Source organism: Populus nigra, chromosome 6, assembly GCF_951802175.1.
Source record: "Populus nigra chromosome 6, ddPopNigr1.1, whole genome shotgun sequence".
Lineage (NCBI taxonomy): Eukaryota > Viridiplantae > Streptophyta > Magnoliopsida > Malpighiales > Salicaceae > Populus > Populus nigra.
In genome coordinates this window covers 12,195,745-12,217,402 of record NC_084857.1, presented here as the reverse complement: position 1 = coordinate 12,217,402, position 21,658 = coordinate 12,195,745, and the positions used below count along the sequence as shown (strand labels likewise).

Genomic DNA, 21,658 nt, shown 5'->3' with positions numbered 1-21,658 from the left:
CTTGAAAATTCTTTAAAGAATAAATTTATAATTTCAAAGTATTTGCCACCTCACTAAAATCGATGCCTGACCAGAAATTCTTTACTATTAAAAATGAAAAAAACAAAAAGGTTAAGAAAATAAAATAAATAAAACTTTAAAAACCCTAATAATCGGCGAGTAATAAAGCAAAAAATATTAAAGAATTCAGTACAAGAAATCACATGCTTGATACATGTTAAAAATAAAAAAAAATTATAATACTATTTTATTGTAAGACTGGATATTTGGATATAGCTAAAAATATTGTATTATTTAGGTATGTAGAATATAATCATAATAAAAATAAAATCACTAAACTTACTAGTATTGATTGATTCAATAAGTATTAGTTTAATATGCCTTATAATTAATCGGTTGATTGCACATGATATTATTATATTCATGTAACTAAAAAATTTATTATTAATGAAAGATTAATTTATCTTTAATATTTATATAATATTATATTAATGAATCTAAAAGTTAATTTATAAATATAGAGTATTCAACTAACCTTCATTTTGTAAGTTGCATTTTGTGGTTGGTGATTTATTAGTTTAATATATTATTATTATTATTATTATTAATTGTGATAAAATTCTGATTTGGAAAACTTATCATATAAGTGTATACAAAGAGATATTTTGTAAAATATTTAAGTACTCGACACTACTCTAAATGGATTGATCCAATTTTGGGAGTAAAAATCCGGAAATAGAAAAAAATAAAAGTTGAGATCCTGAAACATTTCAAGCGTGTTTGACAGTGTGGTTGTGGGTGTTTTTCAAATAATTTTTCATGTTAAAATACATGTCAATGATATTTTTTCATTTTTTAAAAAATATTTTTGATATTAACATATCAAAACAATTCAAAACATACAAACCATATTAAATTTTAACAAAAAAAAATTAAAAAGTTTTTGGGAATGCCGCCGCAGCCGCGTTCCCAAACGTTCCCTACACTTTTAGGCAGTGTTTGAGAATGCAGCTGCGGCTGCGTTCTTAAAAAATTTGATTTTTTTTTGTTAAAATTAAGTGTGGTTTGTACTTTTTGAATTGTTTTGATATGCTGATATCAAAAATAACTTTTTAAAAATAAAAAAATATCATTAACATGTATTTCGACATGAAAAGTTATTTAAAAAGCAACCGCAACCACACCAGCGAATAGACAATAAATTAACAGCGTTCTCAATTTCAAAATTCAAATCGTGAAGCAAGTAACGGCGTGTAATGCGATGACAGAGGGAACACCGACGAGACGCCCTTAAAAACAAGAGTATAAAAGAAACCAGTAACAGAAACAAACACAGCTCCACAAGACAAACAGAAAGCGAAGAACAAATAGCAAGAAAAAACAACAACAACCACACATTGAAGAAACCTTGGTGTTGTTTCCATATTCTTCCTTAACAGATCGGGCTCGAAACCGTGAGTTATTTACGAAACTTGCCACTTTCTGATTCAATCTCTTTCTCTGGATCTCTCTCTCTCTCTCTCTCTCTCTCTCTCTTAATTGCATGCATGTAATGCAGGTTCTAATTCATTATTGGATTTTTTCTTCTTTGATCTTTTCGGTGTCGTTTTGCTTGCTCCTTTAGTTCTTATCATCTCTTCGATCTATCTTTGATTTTAGTTTTGGTTTTTTGGATTTTTACCGGAGAATCTACTTTTTTTTTTTCTTTTTAGTTTGCAAAACAAATCTGATTCTATGTTTGTTTGGTTATTGAGAAAATGCAGCAAAGGAAACTGACAGAAAATTAAAGCTTCATTGTTCTAAGTACAGTGGAGTTATTCTTAGAGAGTGAAAGAGATAATGTCTAGTTATTTCCTATAGTGGTAATTTTTGTGTTTCCTTGAGATTTACGTGGTGCTTATTGTCTATTAAGCCTCCTTGTTTTCCCATCTCTCCAAAATGAGTGCTATTGCTGTTATATTTACCATTTTCCATTTCTAATGGAATAATTTGCTCAGCTAAAAAGAAAATCGCTTAATTGGAAAATGGGTTTAATTCTTTGTTGAGTCTGCGTACCTGGGTTTATTGTCATAATTACGGATTGGGCATACCCATTTTGTTAACTTCTTATTCTCTGATTGGAGGGGACTGAAGCGGATGTAGCAAAGTTTTTCCTTGGACACGGAAATGGATGAAAATATGAGTATTAATGTGATTTTGATTCTTGTATTTCTTGATCCAGTGAAATGGGCATAGAAGTTACTGACGTCTGCATGGACAAGGAGCCAAATTGTGTCATCGTTTATTCAAATGGTGTCTCCCATGGTCCAACTCATGAAACTGTTCCTGACGACCATGGTGTTCTGGAATCCTATGAACCTATCAATGGTGTTCCAGAGCTCCATAGCTCAGAGGAGAGTACTGAAGCGAAGGAATATGTGGTGAAGGAATGTACCACTGAAGTCTCAGTTGAGGTTACTGAGCTTTCCCATGCTGAAAAAAGCAAGGAAGATCAGACTGTTACAGTATGCTCAAATTTTGAGGATGGCTTGAAAGTGGAAAAGGTCAAAGCACTAAACCGGAAATCTAAGGATATCGGTCAGAAAAAATCGTCTACAAAGCATGCATCAAAACCTGCTCCTGCTGGACTTGCTCGAACAAAACACACTGTTCCGCAGCCATTTGCCTTAGCAACTGAAAAGCGTGCTTCATTGGGAATGCGTCCTTCTGGCGAACCTGATATCACCAATGGTCTAAACAAATCATCCAAGGCAAACAATGTGCTACGTCCAAACCCTATAAAGCAGAATCAGGTATCTGCTGCAGCCAGGCATAAGTATTTAATAATTGTTAATTTAGCCATGTGTCTGTTCTATAATAATAATAATAATAATAATATTGTTTCAGCATGTGAAGTTGAGCTTCGATATATTGGGAAATCATGTTTTAATTTAATCAAGTGGTTGGAAAACTGTACTCCTAGTTAATCCTGGAACTCTTGTTTGCTTAACTGCAGCCACTTTCTGTGTCAAGGAAGCCATTGCAACCAAATAATAAGAAGCATCCAGATGAGGAAGATAATTGTTCTGTCACTTCCTCGTATCCTCTTTCTAGCATATTAAGTTTGAACCAGTTTTCTTATGTGCATTTCTTAAACTTCTGTCACCTCTGTAGCTCGATTTCTTTTTTATATTTCATACCTTGACTCTGCATAGTACCACAACATCTGCACGGCCTGCTACGTTCAAGCCAGCTGCTGTGGCAGCCCCTGTATTTAGATGCAATGAACGTGCTGAAAAGCGGAGGGAGGTACTGCCTTTATCTCGTTGTTTCATTCAGAGTTGAAGTTCTGTTTTCTTTCTTTCTTTTTTTAATGCAAGTTCTTCGGTTGAAACATACCTGAAGGTGAAGACTCAACGGTTTTATTATGTTTAAATCTTGTAGTTCTATTCAAAGTTAGAGGAAAAACATCTAGCATTGGAGGCTGAGAAAACCCAAAGTGAAGCAAGGACCAAGGTAAAGTATTTCAAGAAGCTTGATAGCAAAGTGTAGTTAAAGTCTCTCTCACACATCGACTTTAGCTGTTGACATTTCGTCTAAGCAAATGATCCTGATGTATTTCTTGATTTGTCGTCATTCAATAACAAATTTCAAGGAAGAGAAGGAGGCAGCCATCAAGCAACTGAGGAAGAGTTTGATGTTTAAGGCTAGCCCAATGCCAAGTTTCTACCATGAAGGACCACCGCCTAAGGTCGAACTAAAAAAGGTACTGCAGGCAGACTCATACCCCTTTCCTGCTATTGTTGTAAAGATTTACAGTACAGGTTTCCTGGGATGTTATTTTTTAACTACTTAAATCATCAAAGTACTTGGCAGAGGTTGATGACAGAAGATTATGCACGGAAACCAGTTTCCTAGGATAACAAATTTATTATGATTAGAAACTTGACTAATCTGCTTTCATCTGACTGTCAGCTGCCACCAACACGTGCAAAATCACCAAAATTGGGCCGAAGGAAGAGCTGCAGTAATGGAGTGAATTCTTCTCAGCCAGACAGAGTGAAAGGAGCTTGTGGTGATGGAAATAACCAAAGTCAGGGTATTTTCAGAGAAGATACCAGCAACCCTGTTTCTCAGCACAGTATCCCGAAAGGCCATGTCATTTGCAAATTTGAAGATGAAACTAGGCAAATGGAAGGGATAGATGAGTTGATTCCACTCGAGGTAAGTGGACAGAGTTTTGCAGGCATTGGCCTTCAGTCTTAATATGGTGTTGAGTTCTTAATTCTTAATTTATGAGAAACAAAATGTCCCAATTTTTCTCCTTCTGCGACTGCTTGAAGAATATGAATGTTGTTCCCTTTTAAGTTGCAAGGACTTGTTGCAGTGTTTATGTAATGTATCAAGTGTAAATTTCCTGTAACTTATGCTATCTATGTAAAGCATTCCCTTTTTTTCTGTAAACGGCTTGCATTTTGCACTTTTGTTGAGTAGTCTTCTTACTGCTGGGGGTCTATTTTGCTTTCTTTCTGTTTGAAGCACATGATTAGGAAAATGAGAAACAAGCTGCTGGTATTCCAGTTTTTCTATCCCTGTTTTAATCGAATCTTTTTATATTAATCTGATAATAGGGTTGTTAAAAGAAGAAGAAGAAGAACAGTGGACGTTGTAGAAAAACAGGAAATCTGAAGAACTGTACGTGGTGGGTACTGATTTTCATATAAAAATAAAAGTGAATTGATTGCATTTAGTGAAGATTGTGTACTTAGGGGTGAATTTGTATGATGATGCGAATGATGTTTTCTTAAATAATCCCGATTTATTTCTTGGGTTGGGCGTTTTCGGTAATCAAGCAAGAGATATATTCGAAACACAAGCATTAGTAGCGGTGGCATGTGCGTTATAAGATAAAAAAAAGCCCAAAGTTTTTTTTTTCTATATATATATATATATCAAATATGCTTATAATTTAAAGCCATTTTAATTCATTTTTGTTACGAGTAGAATAATTTTTTAATTATGATCTAAAATAAATAAAAAATATAATAGGAAATGATAGGCTACAATACAATATCAAAACAATCAGGTCCTATAAATCCAATTAATAGCCTTCATTCGATATTGCCAAACAAACAGGGTGGAGCAAAATTTAATTTTTTTTATTTAAAATTATATTTTTAGATTGTTTTGATATATAAAATAATTTTTAATTAAAAAATATTTTAAAAAATAACTCCATCACATTAACGAACATCACTTAAAAACCGAACTGTCCAGCGGCTCCAGCCTCTCAGTAAAGAAGAAGCCATTAGGTTATTAATCTCAATTCAGTCCGAAATGAAATTCTCGAATAGGGATCCCATTTATCCCCAGTTTCCATTTTGGGTTGTTAAAATTATTTATCTATTTTTTTTTATTTTTTATGGGTTTTTTAAAATATAAAATAACATATCCTAAAGTTGCCAGAAAATTGAAAAAGGGAACGCATCTGCTCTTCCTTATCTTCCCATCATTACTATTGGATAGAGAGCAGAGACAGAGATTTCGATGGAGAGAATGCGAACATAAACAAATTTAACAATCTTATAAAGGAAGTTTGAGGGATCAGGCTTCACCTAATAATACTTATTAAGGTGAGTTAAAAAATCTTACATTTTCTCTTAATCTCCGCTTTTAGTTTCATAAACAATCTTGATTCGAACCTGTTTCTGACCTGTTCTTAATCTTACATTTTTTTTCAGAATTTATTTGTTTGTCTGTATAAGGGAATGGGTTTTTCTCTTGAATTTAGAGAATAGATTTGATGAATAAATGAACCAAACTCTCTATAGTAAAGGAATGGCTCAAAATGTTATTATTTTTTTTTTTTACTTTTAGTCATCTCTTCCTGTAGTGTTTGTTACTGTGCAATTTCATTTTCTTTGCAATATAGCTTTGTTCAGATGTTTTAGCTGACAACGCAGGTGAAAGGGTGAAGACATGAATGCATTCAATGCTTTCAAAGCCCAAGTTTTATATAACCTTGGTGAGGGGCGTTCCAGGAACTAGGAGACTTCACGGGCGTGCCTTAAAGGCATCACGTCTTGGCAAGTGCAACCAGACTTTCATGCGGTGGAATACTCCCACAGTCAGGGGTGATCCAACAGGTATAGTATCAACTCGCAATGATTCATAGAATTTAGTTTGTTCTAAGGAAAAGATTTGTTCAAATATTTGCAATTTCTTCTACTTTTAGGGCATTGTGTTCTAATACATCATTTAATTTTCCATCGGGTGAAGAGGTTAGTTGTGGTTGAAATGGAAGAGATGTACAAGGCCCATAAATAAAAATGAGGTAAACCACCAAGCTGTTCTTGCCCCATTGGTCGTGGACCACTTGCCTGCCTCTGCAAGCGCTTCCTCTTAGAGCTGGCGTTCTTCTAATGCAAATCTTTTGAGGTCAGCTCTGTTTCTTAAAATGTGCATTTGTTGCTCAAGCTATCTGTTTTCAAGCAGTGAATTTACTAGAAGTATAGTTGATTTAGTAAACTGGAATTGCAGCTTTCCTTGGCCTATCTAGTGGGGCGGTGGATTATAGATCTCTTTTATGTGGTGTTTACCAAGGAACAAGAATTTCCAACGCAGCAATGTCATTCACATTTTTTGAAACTTTGTAACTTGACAGTTGGTTTTGAATGCTTTAATCGGACATTGATGCCCAGTCTTAATTTGGCGGTGAAGTCTTAATTTATAAGAGGCAAATTGTCTCAATTTCTCTTGTTTTCGGTGACTGCTCTGAAGAATGTGAATGTCACCCCCTTTATAAGTTGCAAGGGCTTGTTGCAATGTTTATTTAATGCATGAAGGGTAAATTTTCTGCAGCTTATGATTTCTATATAAACCATTCCAATTTTTCTTCAAACAACTCGGTCTTGAACTTTCTGTTTGGAATACAGGGAAAGTGTGGCACAAGCTGCTGGTCTTCCAGTATTCGATTCTTATTTTACATGCTTCAATTATCTGATTTTACTATTCTATTTATCTGAGAATTGAAAAAAAAAAGTAGAAATTGTGCATCTGGTAGAAAAATTGGAAAGCTATGTAGTGTGGGACTGAGACTTGCAATGTTAATATACAGTGTTTTGAATATAATGAATTTGTGTGTACCTAATGGTCGTTTGTTGGATTGTGTTCTTGAATGGTTTGTCACACACGCACAAAGAGGATGTAAAGTTAAGGAGGCAAGTAAGGGGGTCCCCTAATGCTGGGATGTGCTTTGTTAGAGTGGAAATTTGTGCCTTTGCTAAATCTTTGTTTTGCATTATTATAATAAGCGTCATCATGAAAAGCTCTTAAAGCAAAAGGAAAAAAGATGCCCATGGAGCGTAAAGCACCTTGTGTTTAAGTGTTTGTGGTAACCAAACAGCAAAAGGAGACCTTTTTGTGGTGAAAAAAAAGTTGCTGGTCAAAAGGACTTGCATTAAAATTGGGTCTACTTTCAGCTCTTGAATTCCAGTGCATCTGTCAATTTTCTGTCCCAGATATTGTTCCATCAAGAGAGTTTCTGGTTTTTGTGCATCCGCAAACTAGGCTACTCAATAAATGAGAATTCACAAATCTGAGAGCTCAAATAATGTTGTTTTGATTCATCAGATTATTCAATTCTTGTTCAATACTTGGCTGCTGTGAATGATTCCAGATTTTTGTGGTAGATGCTGGAATTAGGTCATTCTTTTAGTTGACGTTCTTGTTCACTTGTCTTCGTAATACATATTCTCTGCTGTTTGTAATGCTCTTGTTGTAGGGTTATCTCTTCTACCTGGTAGCTTTGATAATGAAAACTTCATATACATATAAACCATCTCTATAAGGTTAGGTAAGACCCATACTTTATACCGGAATCGTTTTACTTCCCATTTCAGTTCTTTTTGGCAAGTCAAACCGAAATATAGTTTAATGTATAAAATATTGCTAGAGAAAAAAAGAGTCGGATTATGCAGAAAATATTGTTAATTAAAGGTTAAAAAAATGGACATGGTTTTTAATTAATAATATAATTCTTTTGTCTTGGTAATGAATGCTAGCAATGGGGTGTTTGAGAGGGAGTTTCAACATGTTTTTTGTCAAAATTTGTTTTTTTTTTGGTTTCAAATTAATAGTTTTTAGTGTTTTTGGATTGTTTTGAGGTGGTAATGTCAAAAATAAATTTTAAAAAATAAAAAAATATTATTTTCATGCTTTTCCGAGTAAAAACACATTTTAAAAAACAACCGGTATCATTTTAAAAGCCTTGGGACTTGTGGCCGTTGGAGCATAATGGTTTGAGAAGTAAATTGCTAGTATTTTCCCAATTTGTTCTTGTGAGAACTAAGAAGTGGGTATTATTATGCAGCAGTATTGCAATCTGATACTACTTGTTTTGTTTTTTCAGATTTCTCCGATGGAGTATTGTTAGATGAGAAGGCAATTACTACTTCAATAGCATACGATCTTTCTTGCACCTGATATGGTATTTGATCCCAACTATGCATTCTACAGTCCAGCTTCAGTGCCCTCCAAGGCCTAAGCAGAGGACTCCAGAGCTGTTTTTCAGAGCAATGCCATGTGTCTTTAATGTCATTTTCCCGTTCTTTTTTCCATCTGTACCAGCTACCAAGCCAGTTGATTGATTATTGAGCTTTTAGTAACAGATGGAATATTAGGATCTTGAAAAATTGCAAGTAGTTGATTAACTTTCACAAGCATGGTAGTAGTCAAGCTATACAGTGTGCATAACTTCATGAACTCCTTTTCCCCCTACTTTTTTTTGGTTCCCATGCCCACTCCTCCGCCCTTCTTTATGGCTCTGTTCAAAGCTTTAACAGGCCAACCTGTATTTCTTTCCATTTAAGCTTGGAATCGAACTGTGTATGGCAAACATTGATGAAGCTTCTCTCACCTCCTATCTTCCCCTTTTCCTCCAGTGGGAAACCAAAAGAAATATCCTTTAAACACCCTTGTCAAGATCATCATGCGTCAACATGTCCCGAATTTATTTATTTTTTATTCATTTCATTTTTAAGTGATCCAAGACGAATATCAAGTAGTTCCTTCCTTGAGCAATGATTCATAACGGCAATTTTTAATAGATTTCTTTTATTAACAAACGAGCATTCGACGCCTTATATCTCCCATTGGATAATATGCATATAATTAGAAGTCTTATTATTAAGAGATGAGAAAGTTTCAGAATAATATAAATTAGATTTTATCTAATAATTTATATTATTTCTAGAAACATGAAGGTATTTTAAGCTTGAAATTTATATAAATCTACTTGGTGAAATTTGAATAATGATAATACAATGATACTATGTCACAAGCCAATTCAACCCAATAGACAGGCGGGTGGGAGATAGCTTTTGGTATGCTTTCTGTTATTAGATGGATACCGACGCTAGAAACTGACAAAAAGCTCTTGTTTTGACCTCAATTTTGTACTAAACCCTGTAACGGGAGCCCGGTTATTATTATCAATCATTGACGAGTAGCCTCCATTTTCTCTACCAAACTACTTGTTTTTATTATTAATTCTCGATCCTTGACATATACACTCGAAATCCCTGTACTAATTTACAAAGGCGTTTCGAAATCCCTGTACTAATTTACAAAGGCTTGTTTGGTTGTGATGCAAGAACACGGCTGAAATGTTAAAAGCTGTACAGTTCAATCCCTGGACCTATGTGAGGATTACAATTTGCGTGCAAGAAGCACAGTGAACATTGGGTACTCAAAGCAAACAAAGCCAAAGTTTCTTCTCCAACACCGTGTGAAAAGCATGATTAGAAGGGGGGGCAGCTGTAGAAATTGGGATTCCATGTCAATATATGACCCACAAAAAGATATAGTCTAGCTAACTCATCCTCTGTTCTCACGTATATAAGGGCCCATGAATGCATGGCCAAATGTCAAACAGTCTCCTCTCTTTGATTGCTACACAGTTGAGGGGGATGCTGTCTGATTCGAGACCATTCACTTTAAGCACACATTCATCTTTCGAATGATCTCGGACCAGGCTTCATTCCCCCCAACTCAAAATCACGCGCTAATAAACCTCAATCTCCCAACTTTAATCAATGGTTTGGTGTCCGAGCCGGCTCCACTGCAGTTCTCTCTCTCACAAGATTTGGCAATCTTGCATTATGTTTAGCATTTCAGTTTATGTCTCTTTTTCATTGTATTTGCAGCTCGCAAGAAAACCCTGGTGAAGATCAAGAAAGCACGTACATAAATGAACAAAAAGATGCTTATTAAGGGATCGGATGTGATCAGCTAGAATCAAGATATCCAAACAGGTATGCCTGCCATGTTACTTATTTTATACTGCAACTTTTCCGGTGATGACTATATGTAGCTTCCATTGTGATTTTATCATTATTGATTGTAAAACTTGCTTGGAAATTGCAACCAAAAGGACATGATCTGATGCAGAGGCCAATCCTAGTTTAAAGCATGATAGATTAATCAAGGAAGTTGATCTACTGGTACTGCAATGGTGTGTCAGTACTTTGTGTTGAACCATGCAACTTGCCAAAATTATGCAGGGGTGCTGTGAATATGCAGTAACTAGCTAGTTAATTAAGAAAATCATGTCGACAAAGATAAATAATGTATCTCTCAGAAGAAACTCGCAACAGCTTCACCGCGTCTACTCTTTGAAGAAATTTGAGGTGTGGAAAAAAACCGTTGAAAACTTATGTTTTCTTGGAGTTCGGTTCCAGACGCCACCTCCTCTAGCCTGCACTACCTTTCTTTGTTTTTTTACAAATTCGTTGAAAAACAGAATCGGGTGTTTCGTGTGAAAATCTGACTGAAAAAGAGGGTTAAAAAAAAATACTACAAACAAAGTCATGTTTCATCTTTTCAAGGTTGAAATTTTGGCAATTTGGCTTTGCTTGTAGAGAGTTGCAAAGAATATTGAAGCTTGATGTAGCTTTTCACTTTATTTTTTGCATGAGAGGAGTGAGTGTCTAGTATCAATATGCTTTGAACTTGCTCCTTTTCCACATTAAGACTGCCATCATAACCCGGCTCCTTACTCATTAGCCCATCCCTTCCTTTTTTATGCCAAGTGGGTCAGTCAAGTGCTATCCCACCATGTGGATCTGTCTCTCCTCATCCTGTTCTTAGCCCATAATCTGATACACGTACGCCATTAAACTACTTCGTGGCTCATTTTCCATGCGGGTTTGCTCTGCATGAGAATTGAGCAAAGTAGCAAAGCCGCCATGTGAATGAATTTAGGTCCTTGGCAAGTAGTCCTTGTTCATTACCATATGCTTTGTTGAACCAGTAATAATCTGTGAACTGCTAACCCTTTTGTCTCATATATAGTGAGATCTGACCATGAGAATCAACTATCTACTTCACATGTTTGATTTTCTGACTCGAAGAGGTAATGGAGAATCCATATAAAATAGAGGCCAGCTGATGAAATTGATTGCATAAATGGGTGAAGGGACACAACAAAGAATTGCATCGGATAGGGTATACGCTGTAAGAGTTACTATCAAGATGATTCATTTATCAAGAACATAGACCGGAGGGAATGGAAATATAGTCTCTGCTAGTCCTTAATTTACTACATGAGATCACGATATCTTCTTTGCAAGTATTTCAAAGCCATGGCAGAGAAGAGTATCATTTTCGTACTCATATTTTCATTACATATATATATAGCCGTCCGGTATCAGAATCTGGCAAAATTAACAGGCCATCTTCGGTGGGGGAAAATGTATACAAATCCATTCCATAAATGATCCATGGCTGTTATGAAGTTATGCTTGACAGTCTGGCTACACTTGTTGCTGGCAGCATTAGATTTTGGGAAAATTCTTCAATACAGGATTATTATACAAATCAACACCCAGACAAATTAATCTGGGTTTCCCTTTCATGGGATCTTGAAACAACCCAGGATTCATCCGTTACAGTATCGTAAATGACATCATTTTGGTGGCAAGAGAATCGTAGGAAATGACATCATTTTTGTACGATCCAATGGATATGGGTGGCCCTTTGTCCTTTACAAGCCAAAGACAGAGGAGTCAAAAGAGAAGGAGAGACATCTTGAGTGTGTATGGCAAGGAAAGAAAAAAAAAAAAAAAAGGTATTCCCTATGCTCGATAAAGTCCATATTCCATACTTTTTACTGCTTTTATTTTTCTGTGACTTGACGACATGAAATTGGTTAAAAAAGCATTCAACAGCTAATTTGAAAAACACTTGAAAAAAGGCTGTTTGAAAAGAGACAAAGTGAGATTTTGTTGGGCATAGGACTCACCAGATATTGTGCCCAAATATATTTTTCTTTTCCTTTTGAGATTAAAAATATATTATTTTAACGTTTTAATATTAAAAATACATCAATAAAAATCATGACCTCACAATCTTTTTTACTTGCAAGATTAACGATGTGATAATGTATTTTACGGGTGAGTAAAAAAACTGAAAAACCAATTAAATTGAGAAAACCGGAAAAAAAATAACTGAAAAAATCAAACCATAAAAAAACCCAATTAAACTGATTAAAATTTTAAAAAAACCAACCGGTTCGGTTTTATAAGCCTAAAACAAAAAAAAAACCAAACCAAACCTAAACTGGAAAAAACCGAGCCAGACTGAAAAAACCGAGTCAAACCGGTTTGAACCAGTTTTTGTTCAAAAAAACCGAACCGAACCGAAACCGGTTGGTTTGAACCGGTTTCAGTTTAAAAAATAATAATTTGGTTTGATTATTTTTTTTTGTAATAAAAACCGAATCAAACCAAAAATAATCACCCTTAATGTATTCTATAAGTATATGTAGAGTATGATATATATTATTTTTTAAAACATATTTTTTTTATTTAAAAATACATTAAAATAATTTTTATTTTATTTTTTAAATTTTATTTTTACATCATCACATCAAAATAATTTAAAAAAAAATTAAAAACTAAAATAAATTCTAAAAAATTTAAAAATATGATTAAAAACACCACCTTGAACTTGGTGCAGCCTTTCCTTTTCTAATTCTATATCGTACCCTTTCGAAGAGTGAATTAATGAGTGAAGTACCCTAGACCTAGATAATAGATATGATGCATAAAATCAAAATTAAATAATCTCAACAAATAATAAATTTATAATTCTTATTTTTGTAGCGAGTGAAGAGAGTTTAAGAGATGATTTCATTGAATAAACAAATTACAAGTGACTGACAATTGTTTAACGAAACTAAATAAAGTTAATTATTAATTGTGTAGATCGTCTTGTGATCAAGAGTATGCGAGAAAGCTTTATTCGGTGAATTATAAGTTACTTCCTATAATTTAATAAATAAATTAATTAATTCTTATGATTTTAGAAATTATATATTTAATTTCTATGTTTTTATATCTTTTGTGTCGTATTTTATTTTTCTTTTAAAAAAAAAGAAACAGAACAAGGAAAAGAGAAGTAGGTGATAGGCAGAATTTTGACCGGAATTTCCAAAACATTTGGGCGGGCAATGCTTTCAAAATAAATTAAGGGCCAGTCGCCCGGGCCTGCCACGACAGACCAACACACAAGCCCTGAAAAATTAGGCTAAGCGGATTGGCATGGCTTACTGAGCTTAATAGCAATTGATTTGTTTTTATTTTTTTTAATTTATGACTTTTTATATTTTTTCAATTTTTTACTTTATTTATATTTATATTAATATCGCTTATTTTTTTTTATTTTTTTAAAGAGTCTCTTTTAAATGATGATTTTATTTAATTTTTTAAAAGATTTTTCTGATTCATTTATATTTTTTTATCTTTTGTATAGATAAAATTCGTTATGGAGAGGAGAAAAAAAATTATTTACAGATAATATTTCTAATATGTGGATGCTCGCATAATTTTTTTTTATTATTTTATTTAATCAATTAACATGTTTCTATTTCTATTATCGTTTGATTGAATAAAAAAATTATTTTAATAAATAAATATAGCAAATACAGCTGAATAAATGTTTCATTTTGCAAAATTAAATATCTTGATTTACATTTATCTTTTGATTTTTTTATTGTTATTTTTAATTATTATTTATTGTTTTTTTCATTTATTAACACACATAATGCTTGATTTATTTGATTATATATATGTATAAACTTTTTAATTTTCACTTAGAATTTTTTTAATAATTAAAACATGTCGAAAAATCTATATATATAATTTTTTTATTGAAAAAAAATATCTAACCCGTAGGGATACGTGGGTCAAATATCTAGTATTAATCAAGGATGGTGAATATCCATCAAGAGACTATTTAATTGTTTTTTTATCTTATAAGGACTACTTAATTAATCGTGGTAGATTAGAGGGATTGAGTTATAATTAACTCAACTAGTTTACTGGAGAGAAAATTTGAACTCTAACAGTCTTAGCGACCCTACATGGTGGCAATTACATTTAAAAAAAAAAAGAAAAAAAAAAAGAAGAAGCAAGGAAGCCCGGTCAATTAAATTAGAGAGGGCAGATCCAAGATCACAGCTTGTCTATTATTTTTATTTAGAAATAAATTAAAATAATTTATTTTTTATTTTTAAAATTTATTTTTAATTTTAATATATCAAAATAATTTAAAAATATTAAAAGAATTAATTTTAAACTATTTTTATTTAAATTTTAAACAAACAATATTTCAACTACAGTGTGAAACATCATATCTAATCAAAGCCGTTTTGTTGTTTTGTCCACAGAGCAGGATTCCGAGTTTTGTACCTTTTGGATAGAAGGAATAGCTAACTTCATGTTTGTTTTTAAAACATGTGTTTTAAAAATATTTTTAAAATTTTGAAATTTTTTTTAAAATTAATTTTTTGTATATTTTTAGATTATTTTAATATACTGATGTCAAAAATAATTTATAAAAATAAAAAAAATTATTTTAATGCATTTCTGAATAAAAAATACTTTGAATAACAATCGAAATCACAATCACACTTTTAAATAGATGAAATAGAATATCTCATATCTCAACAATTTTTTTGAATAATAAATTTAATTTTTTTTATCTATAATAAATTTTAAAATTATAAAATTTATTTAATCTGAGTTGGTGGGAATAGGTGGCTTACTCAACTTGTTTAACTTTTTTTTAAAAAATATTTTAAGCATGCGCGTGAAGGGTGGTATAAAAATATTAATTGATTATAAATTTATTTATATTGATTTAAAGCTTTTCAAACATTAAATTTGGATAAATAATGATTTAACTTCTACTCCGAAAAAAGAAGTATTTTTTTTCTTAATTGAGCTGAAAACTTTTAAATAGAAATCGAAATATAATTTTTCGAAGAATATTAGAAAACAAGCAGTAAAAGTAATGGTTAAAAATATGGAGTAAATTTAATAGTTAGGATGTCCTTTTCTTTAACACGTCGGCCTAAAAACAAAATGTTAGGATGTCCTCCCGCCCCAAACCAAACCCCCCATCGACGGTTCAACCAATGCCACGTCATGTGACCGCAACAACGAAATCAACGGCCCCCCCCTCATTCCTACCCTTCTCTCTCCCCTTAGAACCACCAAAATCCAGAGACAGATGAAAGCAGAGAAAATATCAAGAATCGACAAACAATTAATTCATCCATGTAGATCGTCAACCCTCTCAATCTCATAAAAAAAAACTCTAATTTTGTCGCAATGGACGAGACATTCTTCGATCTAATGGAGTTTTTAAAGAAACCTTCAATAACTGAAACATTCGTCGACATTTTGCTTTGTGCAGTACCGATATGGCTAGCCGTTATGATCGGCCTCGTTATTGGCTGGTCTTGGCGGCCTAGGTGGACCGGATTGGTCTTTCTTGGCTTGAGGAGCAAGTTTAGGTTCCTTTGGGCGCCTCCTGGATTCGGAGCTCGGCGTCTCTGGCTCGCTTTTACGGCTCTATCTGCTCTCTCTGTTTGCCGCACCATTTGGTCCAATTTTAAGGTTAAAGATGGAAAATCAGTACCCGCCGCTGCGGCTTCATCTTCGGGAGCGAATTCGGGGGAGAGACGTGACGGTTCTGTTAGGTTAGTGGCTTTTTTTTTTCTTGCTATATTTTTTTTGTTGGTTTTAAATAATATTTTTGCAGTGGCCTTTTTCTGATTAATTGCAAGTTTGATTTTGAAATGAAATTAATTGGTGTTTATTTGGAAACCCTATATGCGGGCTGCTCTAAAATCCTGAAAAGTTGAGGTACATTAGCAATAATTCATATTTATTAGCAGGTCGCATACAACGATGGGATGTGCTAGTTTGAGATCATTGAGGCCTATCGATTACAGTTGTGTAGTTGCATAGCAAGTTTTAAGGAATATGAGTGCTTTTAGCTACTGCTTTAAATTTGATAGGGGAAATGTCATGTGTTGGGGTAGAACAAGGTTGACGCAATAAACGGGTGTTAAACATGTATTTTGTGTATCCATTTCTTAAAGAGGTAATATCATAAATGATGAGTGTCTAAGTTCAGTTTCTAGTCCAGAAATTCAGTAGCGTCCAATATCCAGGGGCTTGAGACTTTGTACATTTCTTAGTTGTAATTTTACACCTATGTGCTAGATATATTCATGCCTTGTTTGGGAAACCAGTTATAGGGGTATGAAATGCCAGGTCCTGGTTATATTAACTGATTTCAAGTCACTGTTTTGAAGACTTAGAGCATCTTTCACTACCATGTTTTGATTGTTGAAGTTTTTAGTAGTAACTGGCGGCGTCTCGTGTTATAAGCATGGTGAATAATTAAACAGCATTTGTAATGCCAATGCTGTTTGGTTGCTTAAATGTCTTTATTGGGTACTGTCCTTGATTCCTTGCATGGTCAAAAAGTAGATTTTATAGGTTCTAGTGAAATGCCATGTATATCAGAAGAAAAACCAGGGATTTTGTGCTTCAAGAAAAATTCTGTATTCCTGCCATAGGTAATACATAGTGTATCATCCATCCACTGTGAATTATTTCATGAGAATGACTGTGTGCTTCAATTGAAAAGCAATAACATGCAGGTTCCAATGTACAAGAAGGTGATCCAAACATTCTCCGTGAATGAAAATATCCATTTTATTAGTGGAGTTTGTCGCTCTTTCAGATAATGGATGTTTGGAGTTCTTTCTGACCTCTCTGGATATTATGATATATGATAATTGCAGCTTTATCGCAAAAACAAAAATAGTCTTTCTGTTTGCCATTTTAAACTCTCAGGATCTTGTGATACATGTGACTTGTGCCTTCATCTACAAAAAAGAAGGGGGAAAAAAAACAAAGCCTCTCTTATTATATATGATAATTGTAGCTATTTTCTAGAGATGATCTCAGACTCTTTTTATTGAAACAGTAACTTCTGAGGTGTTGACAGACTCTCTCTCTCTCTCTCTCTCACACACACACACACACACACACAAAAGATATGAATGGTTTGATTGGATTATTGTAGGGTGATAATAATTGATTTTTAGCTCGTCCCTGTTTGAGTTGTTTCCATATTAGATACCTTTGCTATCATTAATATGTTGTTTTGGAAATGGTGTACTGCTGGTTCACGTAGATGACTTGGTTTGTGGTATGCTACTTTCATGCAGCTCCACTGGTGAGCCGGAGGACAGGGAGGACATTGTGACAGAGAAAGACTTAGAACACCTATTGCATCTGCTGGAGGGGAAGGATGGACAGAAGGAGTGGCAATGTATGATGGAAAGGTCAACCTCAAACATGAGATACCAAGCCTGGCGCCATGAGCCTCAGGTAGATTCAAACTGTGTTTCACTGCTGAAACTGTCTGAGAGAAATAATTTTGTGGTTTTTATTCAACAACCATACTGTAACTACATATTTTTTGGGTATTATTGCTGTATGCTGGAATTTCTCATTATGGAGCTTATGGATATTGCAACTTAGTTCCCTTGGCATTTTCTGGATTTGGTCTTGAGGTGTGTATATGTTATTACATTTGTCACGTATTCAAATGGCTGGTTGTTTGGCCAAAATGCCTTGTGCTGCATGCCTAGCATGCATTTTCTAATATGTTTGTGTAACCCTTTAGTCTATGTTTGATAATGTTCCTTTTTGGCCTTAATTCTCTTCAAATTATGTGGCATATAGCAATGCTAGATAATGATTTTGAGAGTAACACATTTGTACCTGGTGGTGAGTTTTTCTATCAGGAAGGTCCCACTGTTTACCGAAGTAGAACTGTCTTTGAGGATGCAACTCCAGAGTTGGTTAGAGATTTCTTCTGGGATGATGAGTTTCGACCTAAATGGGATCCGATGCTTGCTTACTTTAAAATACTTGAAGAGTGCCCTCATACTGGTAGAATGATTGTGCACTGGATAAAAAAGGTTTGTTGTATAAATTATGCCCAAAGTTTTATTTATTGTTATCCTGTTTCCACTTTCTTGTTTGAACATGTTTCATTGATTGAGGTTTGCTTCTCCAATCTGCAGTTCCCATTTTTCTGTAGTGATCGAGAATATATCATTGGTCGAAGAATATGGGATGCTAGGAAGGCATCTTATTGTGTGACCAAGGTACTGATGGAGATATATCGTAATTGTTGTTTGCTGTTGCCTTTGTCCTCGTTTGTTTCTTTTTTATGCATTTCAAGAATAGGCCCCTGTCTGTTTATTAGGGAGGAAGAGTTTGATTGGAATTTTATGGTTAATTGAAGGATGAAATAAAGGTGTTTGGTAGCATAGTGGACATCCTGATGATATATGAAAACTTAACGTGTTCTTTGTTGCCTCTGTCAATTCAATCATTACTATACATGGTGATCTATTGGCAATTAGATTGATATATCCCTTTTTAACCTGGATCTGAAACTTTTCTTCTTTGTTAATGACTTAATGTAGTTATCACGACTTGAATTCCGGGTCCGTGACTGGCAACGCTAGAGCGATGCTGTGAGGACACTGCACCTACACTAAACCACAAAACATACATATCATAAAACAAATTATACAAAATTCACAGTGTTTCGTAAACTTTCAAAATGCTCTTCAAAAACAATAAAAATCAATATGAAAATCCAAACTTCAAATAAAACAGTGTAATAGTGGAGTGTCTAAGATATCGAATAAAAAATATAATAAAAACCTTGCTAAAGCAAGCAAGGCATTCCAATCAAAAGCAAAAAAGCAGTAACTCTTGATAAAGTCAACATGCTAATAGAAACTAAGAACCTAAAAACATATATAATGAGGGGTGAGTTCAAACAATTTAGTAAAGGAATAACATTTAATATACATTTTAGATATTATAAATTTTAAGTTGTATATATATTGATATAAACATATATACATACTAAGCATATTAGCATATGGTAGTAGAATACATGTTAGATGAGATAACATATGAAACTCTAAGGTTTCCAGAACATAGCACTGTGGGATGATCAATTGCTTCTCTGACCAGCTAGGTATATAGATATGATGTGCTCAGTGGTTAACTACTCTCTAATAGTATAGTATGGAGTTTTTGACAAGTCCGATATCAAAATATAATAGATATTCATATAATTATCAAAGCGATTGAATGTGATATCAAATAGAATTTAATTCAATAGAATGCGAATACATATTTAAAAAATTGATGAGTGCTAAAAAATAAACATATATAAATATTCAAGAAATAACCAGTTGTGCTCATCTTCTAATCATTATATTCATATTTATATTACATGCATATTAAAGGTTATTTTACTCAACTGGAAAACAAAAGCAAAAGATAAACAAACATAGAACTGGAGATTACTGAAGATTGTTAGGAGAAACATCAACAGAACCTATAACGAATACATAAAATACTAAAAAACGATTCAAAACTTATAACATAAAAGATTTCAACTCTTATAGTAGAGACCGAAGCGTAATTATAAAAACCAAAACAGATCCACCCGATCGATCTCGAACATGTCTCAAACTGACCGCACTTAAAAGAACCGATTGAACCCCATCGCTCGGTCGACCGCCACCACATGCCAACTGGTCGGCCGATTCAGACCAACTGGTCGATCGGCACCATCAAGCCAACCAATCAGCCGGTTCAACCAACTGGTTGATCGGGATTCTAGAATCTCGATTTGTCAGTCTTTTAAAATTTTGCAGATCCTTAAAACTCAAAATTTTAGTCCATAATCAGTTCAATTTAAGCCAAGCTAATACCCTAAACATCTATTAAACCTCTTAAACAATTCAAACTTTAAAATCAAACTTAACCAGCATATTCAAGCATAAAAAGAACATCAATATCTCACCTTAGAAGCCCTTAACTCTAAAATCAAACTTTCACTTCTTCTTCCCTTTCTTCATCCTTTTTCCATCTTCCCCTTTTCATCTTTCAGTTCTCTCTCTCTACAAATCTGATTCTCTCTCTCTCTCTCTCTCTCTCTCTCTCTCTCTCTTTTCTCTTGACCATATATATATATATATTTATCAAATCATATGAATTGTCCAATTTGCCCATCAATACCCATAACAATGTACACAAGGGCACTCGTTAACTTTTCAATCCATTTTATTTTTATTTTTATTTTTATTTTGGGGCATTACAGTAGAATTACTATATCTAGCATTGGTTGTTACTATCACAATCTTAGTTGACATTCAAATCTACAACATCGCAGGGGGTGCCTTATCCAGGCCTGCACAAGCGTGACAAGCCAAGGCGTGTTGACCTTTATTTCTCAAGTTGGGTGATTAGGGCTGGTAAGCATTGTTGTTGGTTGCACAATCTCTTTTTTCACAGTTTCACAGACTTTTTCTTGAAAAAGCAATGGCGCATTTTTTCTTGTGTCTTTGTTGCATGCATACAGTGGAATCTCGTAGAGGAGATGGACAGATGTCTGCATGTGAGGTTACCCTTTTACATTATGAGGACATGGGGATCCCCAAAGACGTGGCAAAGTTGGGGGTTCGACATGGGATGTGGGGAGCTGTCAAGAAGCTGCATTCTGGTATGAGAGCATACCAGAATGCAAGGAAATCAGAGGCTTCACTGTCCAGAAGTGCGCTAATGGCTAGAATTACAACAAAAATTTCTTTTGATGAAGGCATGGATTCATCAGAACCAGTTGCTGGTGGTGAAGAGGATAAAAGTCAAGCTGTAGATATCCAAAGACACAATGATCACGGAATTGATTGGAAATGGATAGCTATAGGCGGAACGGTAACACTGGTTTGCTGTCTTCACTCCGGTGCAATTGGGAAGGCATTGTTATTTGGAGCAGGCCAAAGAATTGCACGGAGGTGAGAATTTTCAGATCAACGATATCATGTACCTACCCAACCGTTTCAAGGATCTGTGAAATTTTCAACACTTGTTGAGTTTTTCAAGGATTTGTGAAATTTTATCCACTTGTTGAGTTATGGGCCAATATTTATCAAAGATCAATGATCAATGATCAATATTTTTTCTTGTTGTCTCTCTTTGTTAAGAATCTCGTGCGCCATTCCCCTCTAGAACTTTCATACTGGATCATCACTAAAGATACTTGTGAATTATGCAATTTCTTTTCTCCTGAGAAGAGAGCGGGTATGGGCCTAGTGGGGGGTCGAATTTTCACAAAAGCTACCAAACTCTAACAGTGAGGACCTAAGCGAGGATTTTGATTAGGAGGCCAATGCAACTCGATAGGCTTCTTGACCCAGACATGTTTTCAAGCATTTGGA

At 34.1% G+C, this 21,658-nt stretch overlaps 2 protein-coding genes and 1 pseudogene across 3 annotated transcripts; all 3 read left to right on the top strand.

Annotated features, from left to right (window-relative positions):
• The first annotated feature begins 1,245 nt into the window (after positions 1–1,245).
• On the top strand, positions 1,246–4,806 carry LOC133697823 (protein WVD2-like 3). 2 transcript variants are annotated; one of them, XM_062120623.1, is made up of 8 exons: positions 1,246–1,454; positions 2,222–2,792; positions 2,996–3,078; positions 3,195–3,288; positions 3,424–3,495; positions 3,635–3,745; positions 3,955–4,203; positions 4,611–4,806. In XM_062120623.1, the coding sequence occupies exons 2-8, from the start codon at positions 2,226–2,228 to the stop codon at positions 4,617–4,619; spliced, it is 1,185 nt and encodes a 394-aa protein (XP_061976607.1). In that variant the 5' UTR covers positions 1,246–1,454; positions 2,222–2,225; the 3' UTR covers positions 4,620–4,806. The 2 variants fall into 2 exon arrangements, with proteins under 2 accessions (XP_061976607.1, XP_061976606.1); XM_062120622.1 differs by lacking the exon at positions 4,611–4,806 and having other exon boundaries at positions 1,248–1,454; positions 3,955–4,443.
• Positions 4,807–5,958: 1,152 nt separating this feature from the next.
• On the top strand, positions 5,959–6,417 carry LOC133696708 (uncharacterized; annotated as a pseudogene).
• A 9,030-nt stretch (positions 6,418–15,447) lies between these two features.
• Positions 15,448–21,404, top strand: LOC133697610 (uncharacterized). Its single transcript, XM_062120285.1, has 6 exons — positions 15,448–16,024; positions 17,570–17,732; positions 18,152–18,328; positions 18,434–18,517; positions 20,614–20,695; positions 20,803–21,404. Exons 1-6 carry the CDS (start codon positions 15,654–15,656, stop codon positions 21,237–21,239), a joined length of 1,314 nt encoding a protein of 437 aa, XP_061976269.1. The 5' UTR covers positions 15,448–15,653; the 3' UTR covers positions 21,240–21,404.
• Positions 21,405–21,658: the final 254 nt, after the last annotated feature.

What these genes read in the sequence shown, in the direction of transcription:
- LOC133697823 (XM_062120622.1), top strand. Translation starts at nt 2,226, where the DNA reads ATGGGCATAGAAGTTACTGACGTCTGCATGGACAAGGAGCCAAATTGT. An exon ending in GTGCTGAAAAGCGGAGGGAG is followed by an intron (nt 3,289 to 3,423) that starts GTACTGCCTTTA and finishes TAAATCTTGTAG; the next exon opens with TTCTATTCAAAGTTAGAGGA. An exon ending in AAAGTGAAGCAAGGACCAAG is followed by an intron (nt 3,496 to 3,634) that starts GTAAAGTATTTC and finishes ACAAATTTCAAG; the next exon opens with GAAGAGAAGGAGGCAGCCAT.
- LOC133697610 (XM_062120285.1), top strand. Translation starts at nt 15,654, where the DNA reads ATGGACGAGACATTCTTCGATCTAATGGAGTTTTTAAAGAAACCTTCA. An exon ending in AGACGTGACGGTTCTGTTAG is followed by an intron (nt 16,025 to 17,569) that starts GTTAGTGGCTTT and finishes ACTTTCATGCAG; the next exon opens with CTCCACTGGTGAGCCGGAGG. An exon ending in CATCTTATTGTGTGACCAAG is followed by an intron (nt 18,518 to 20,613) that starts GTACTGATGGAG and finishes ACAACATCGCAG; the next exon opens with GGGGTGCCTTATCCAGGCCT.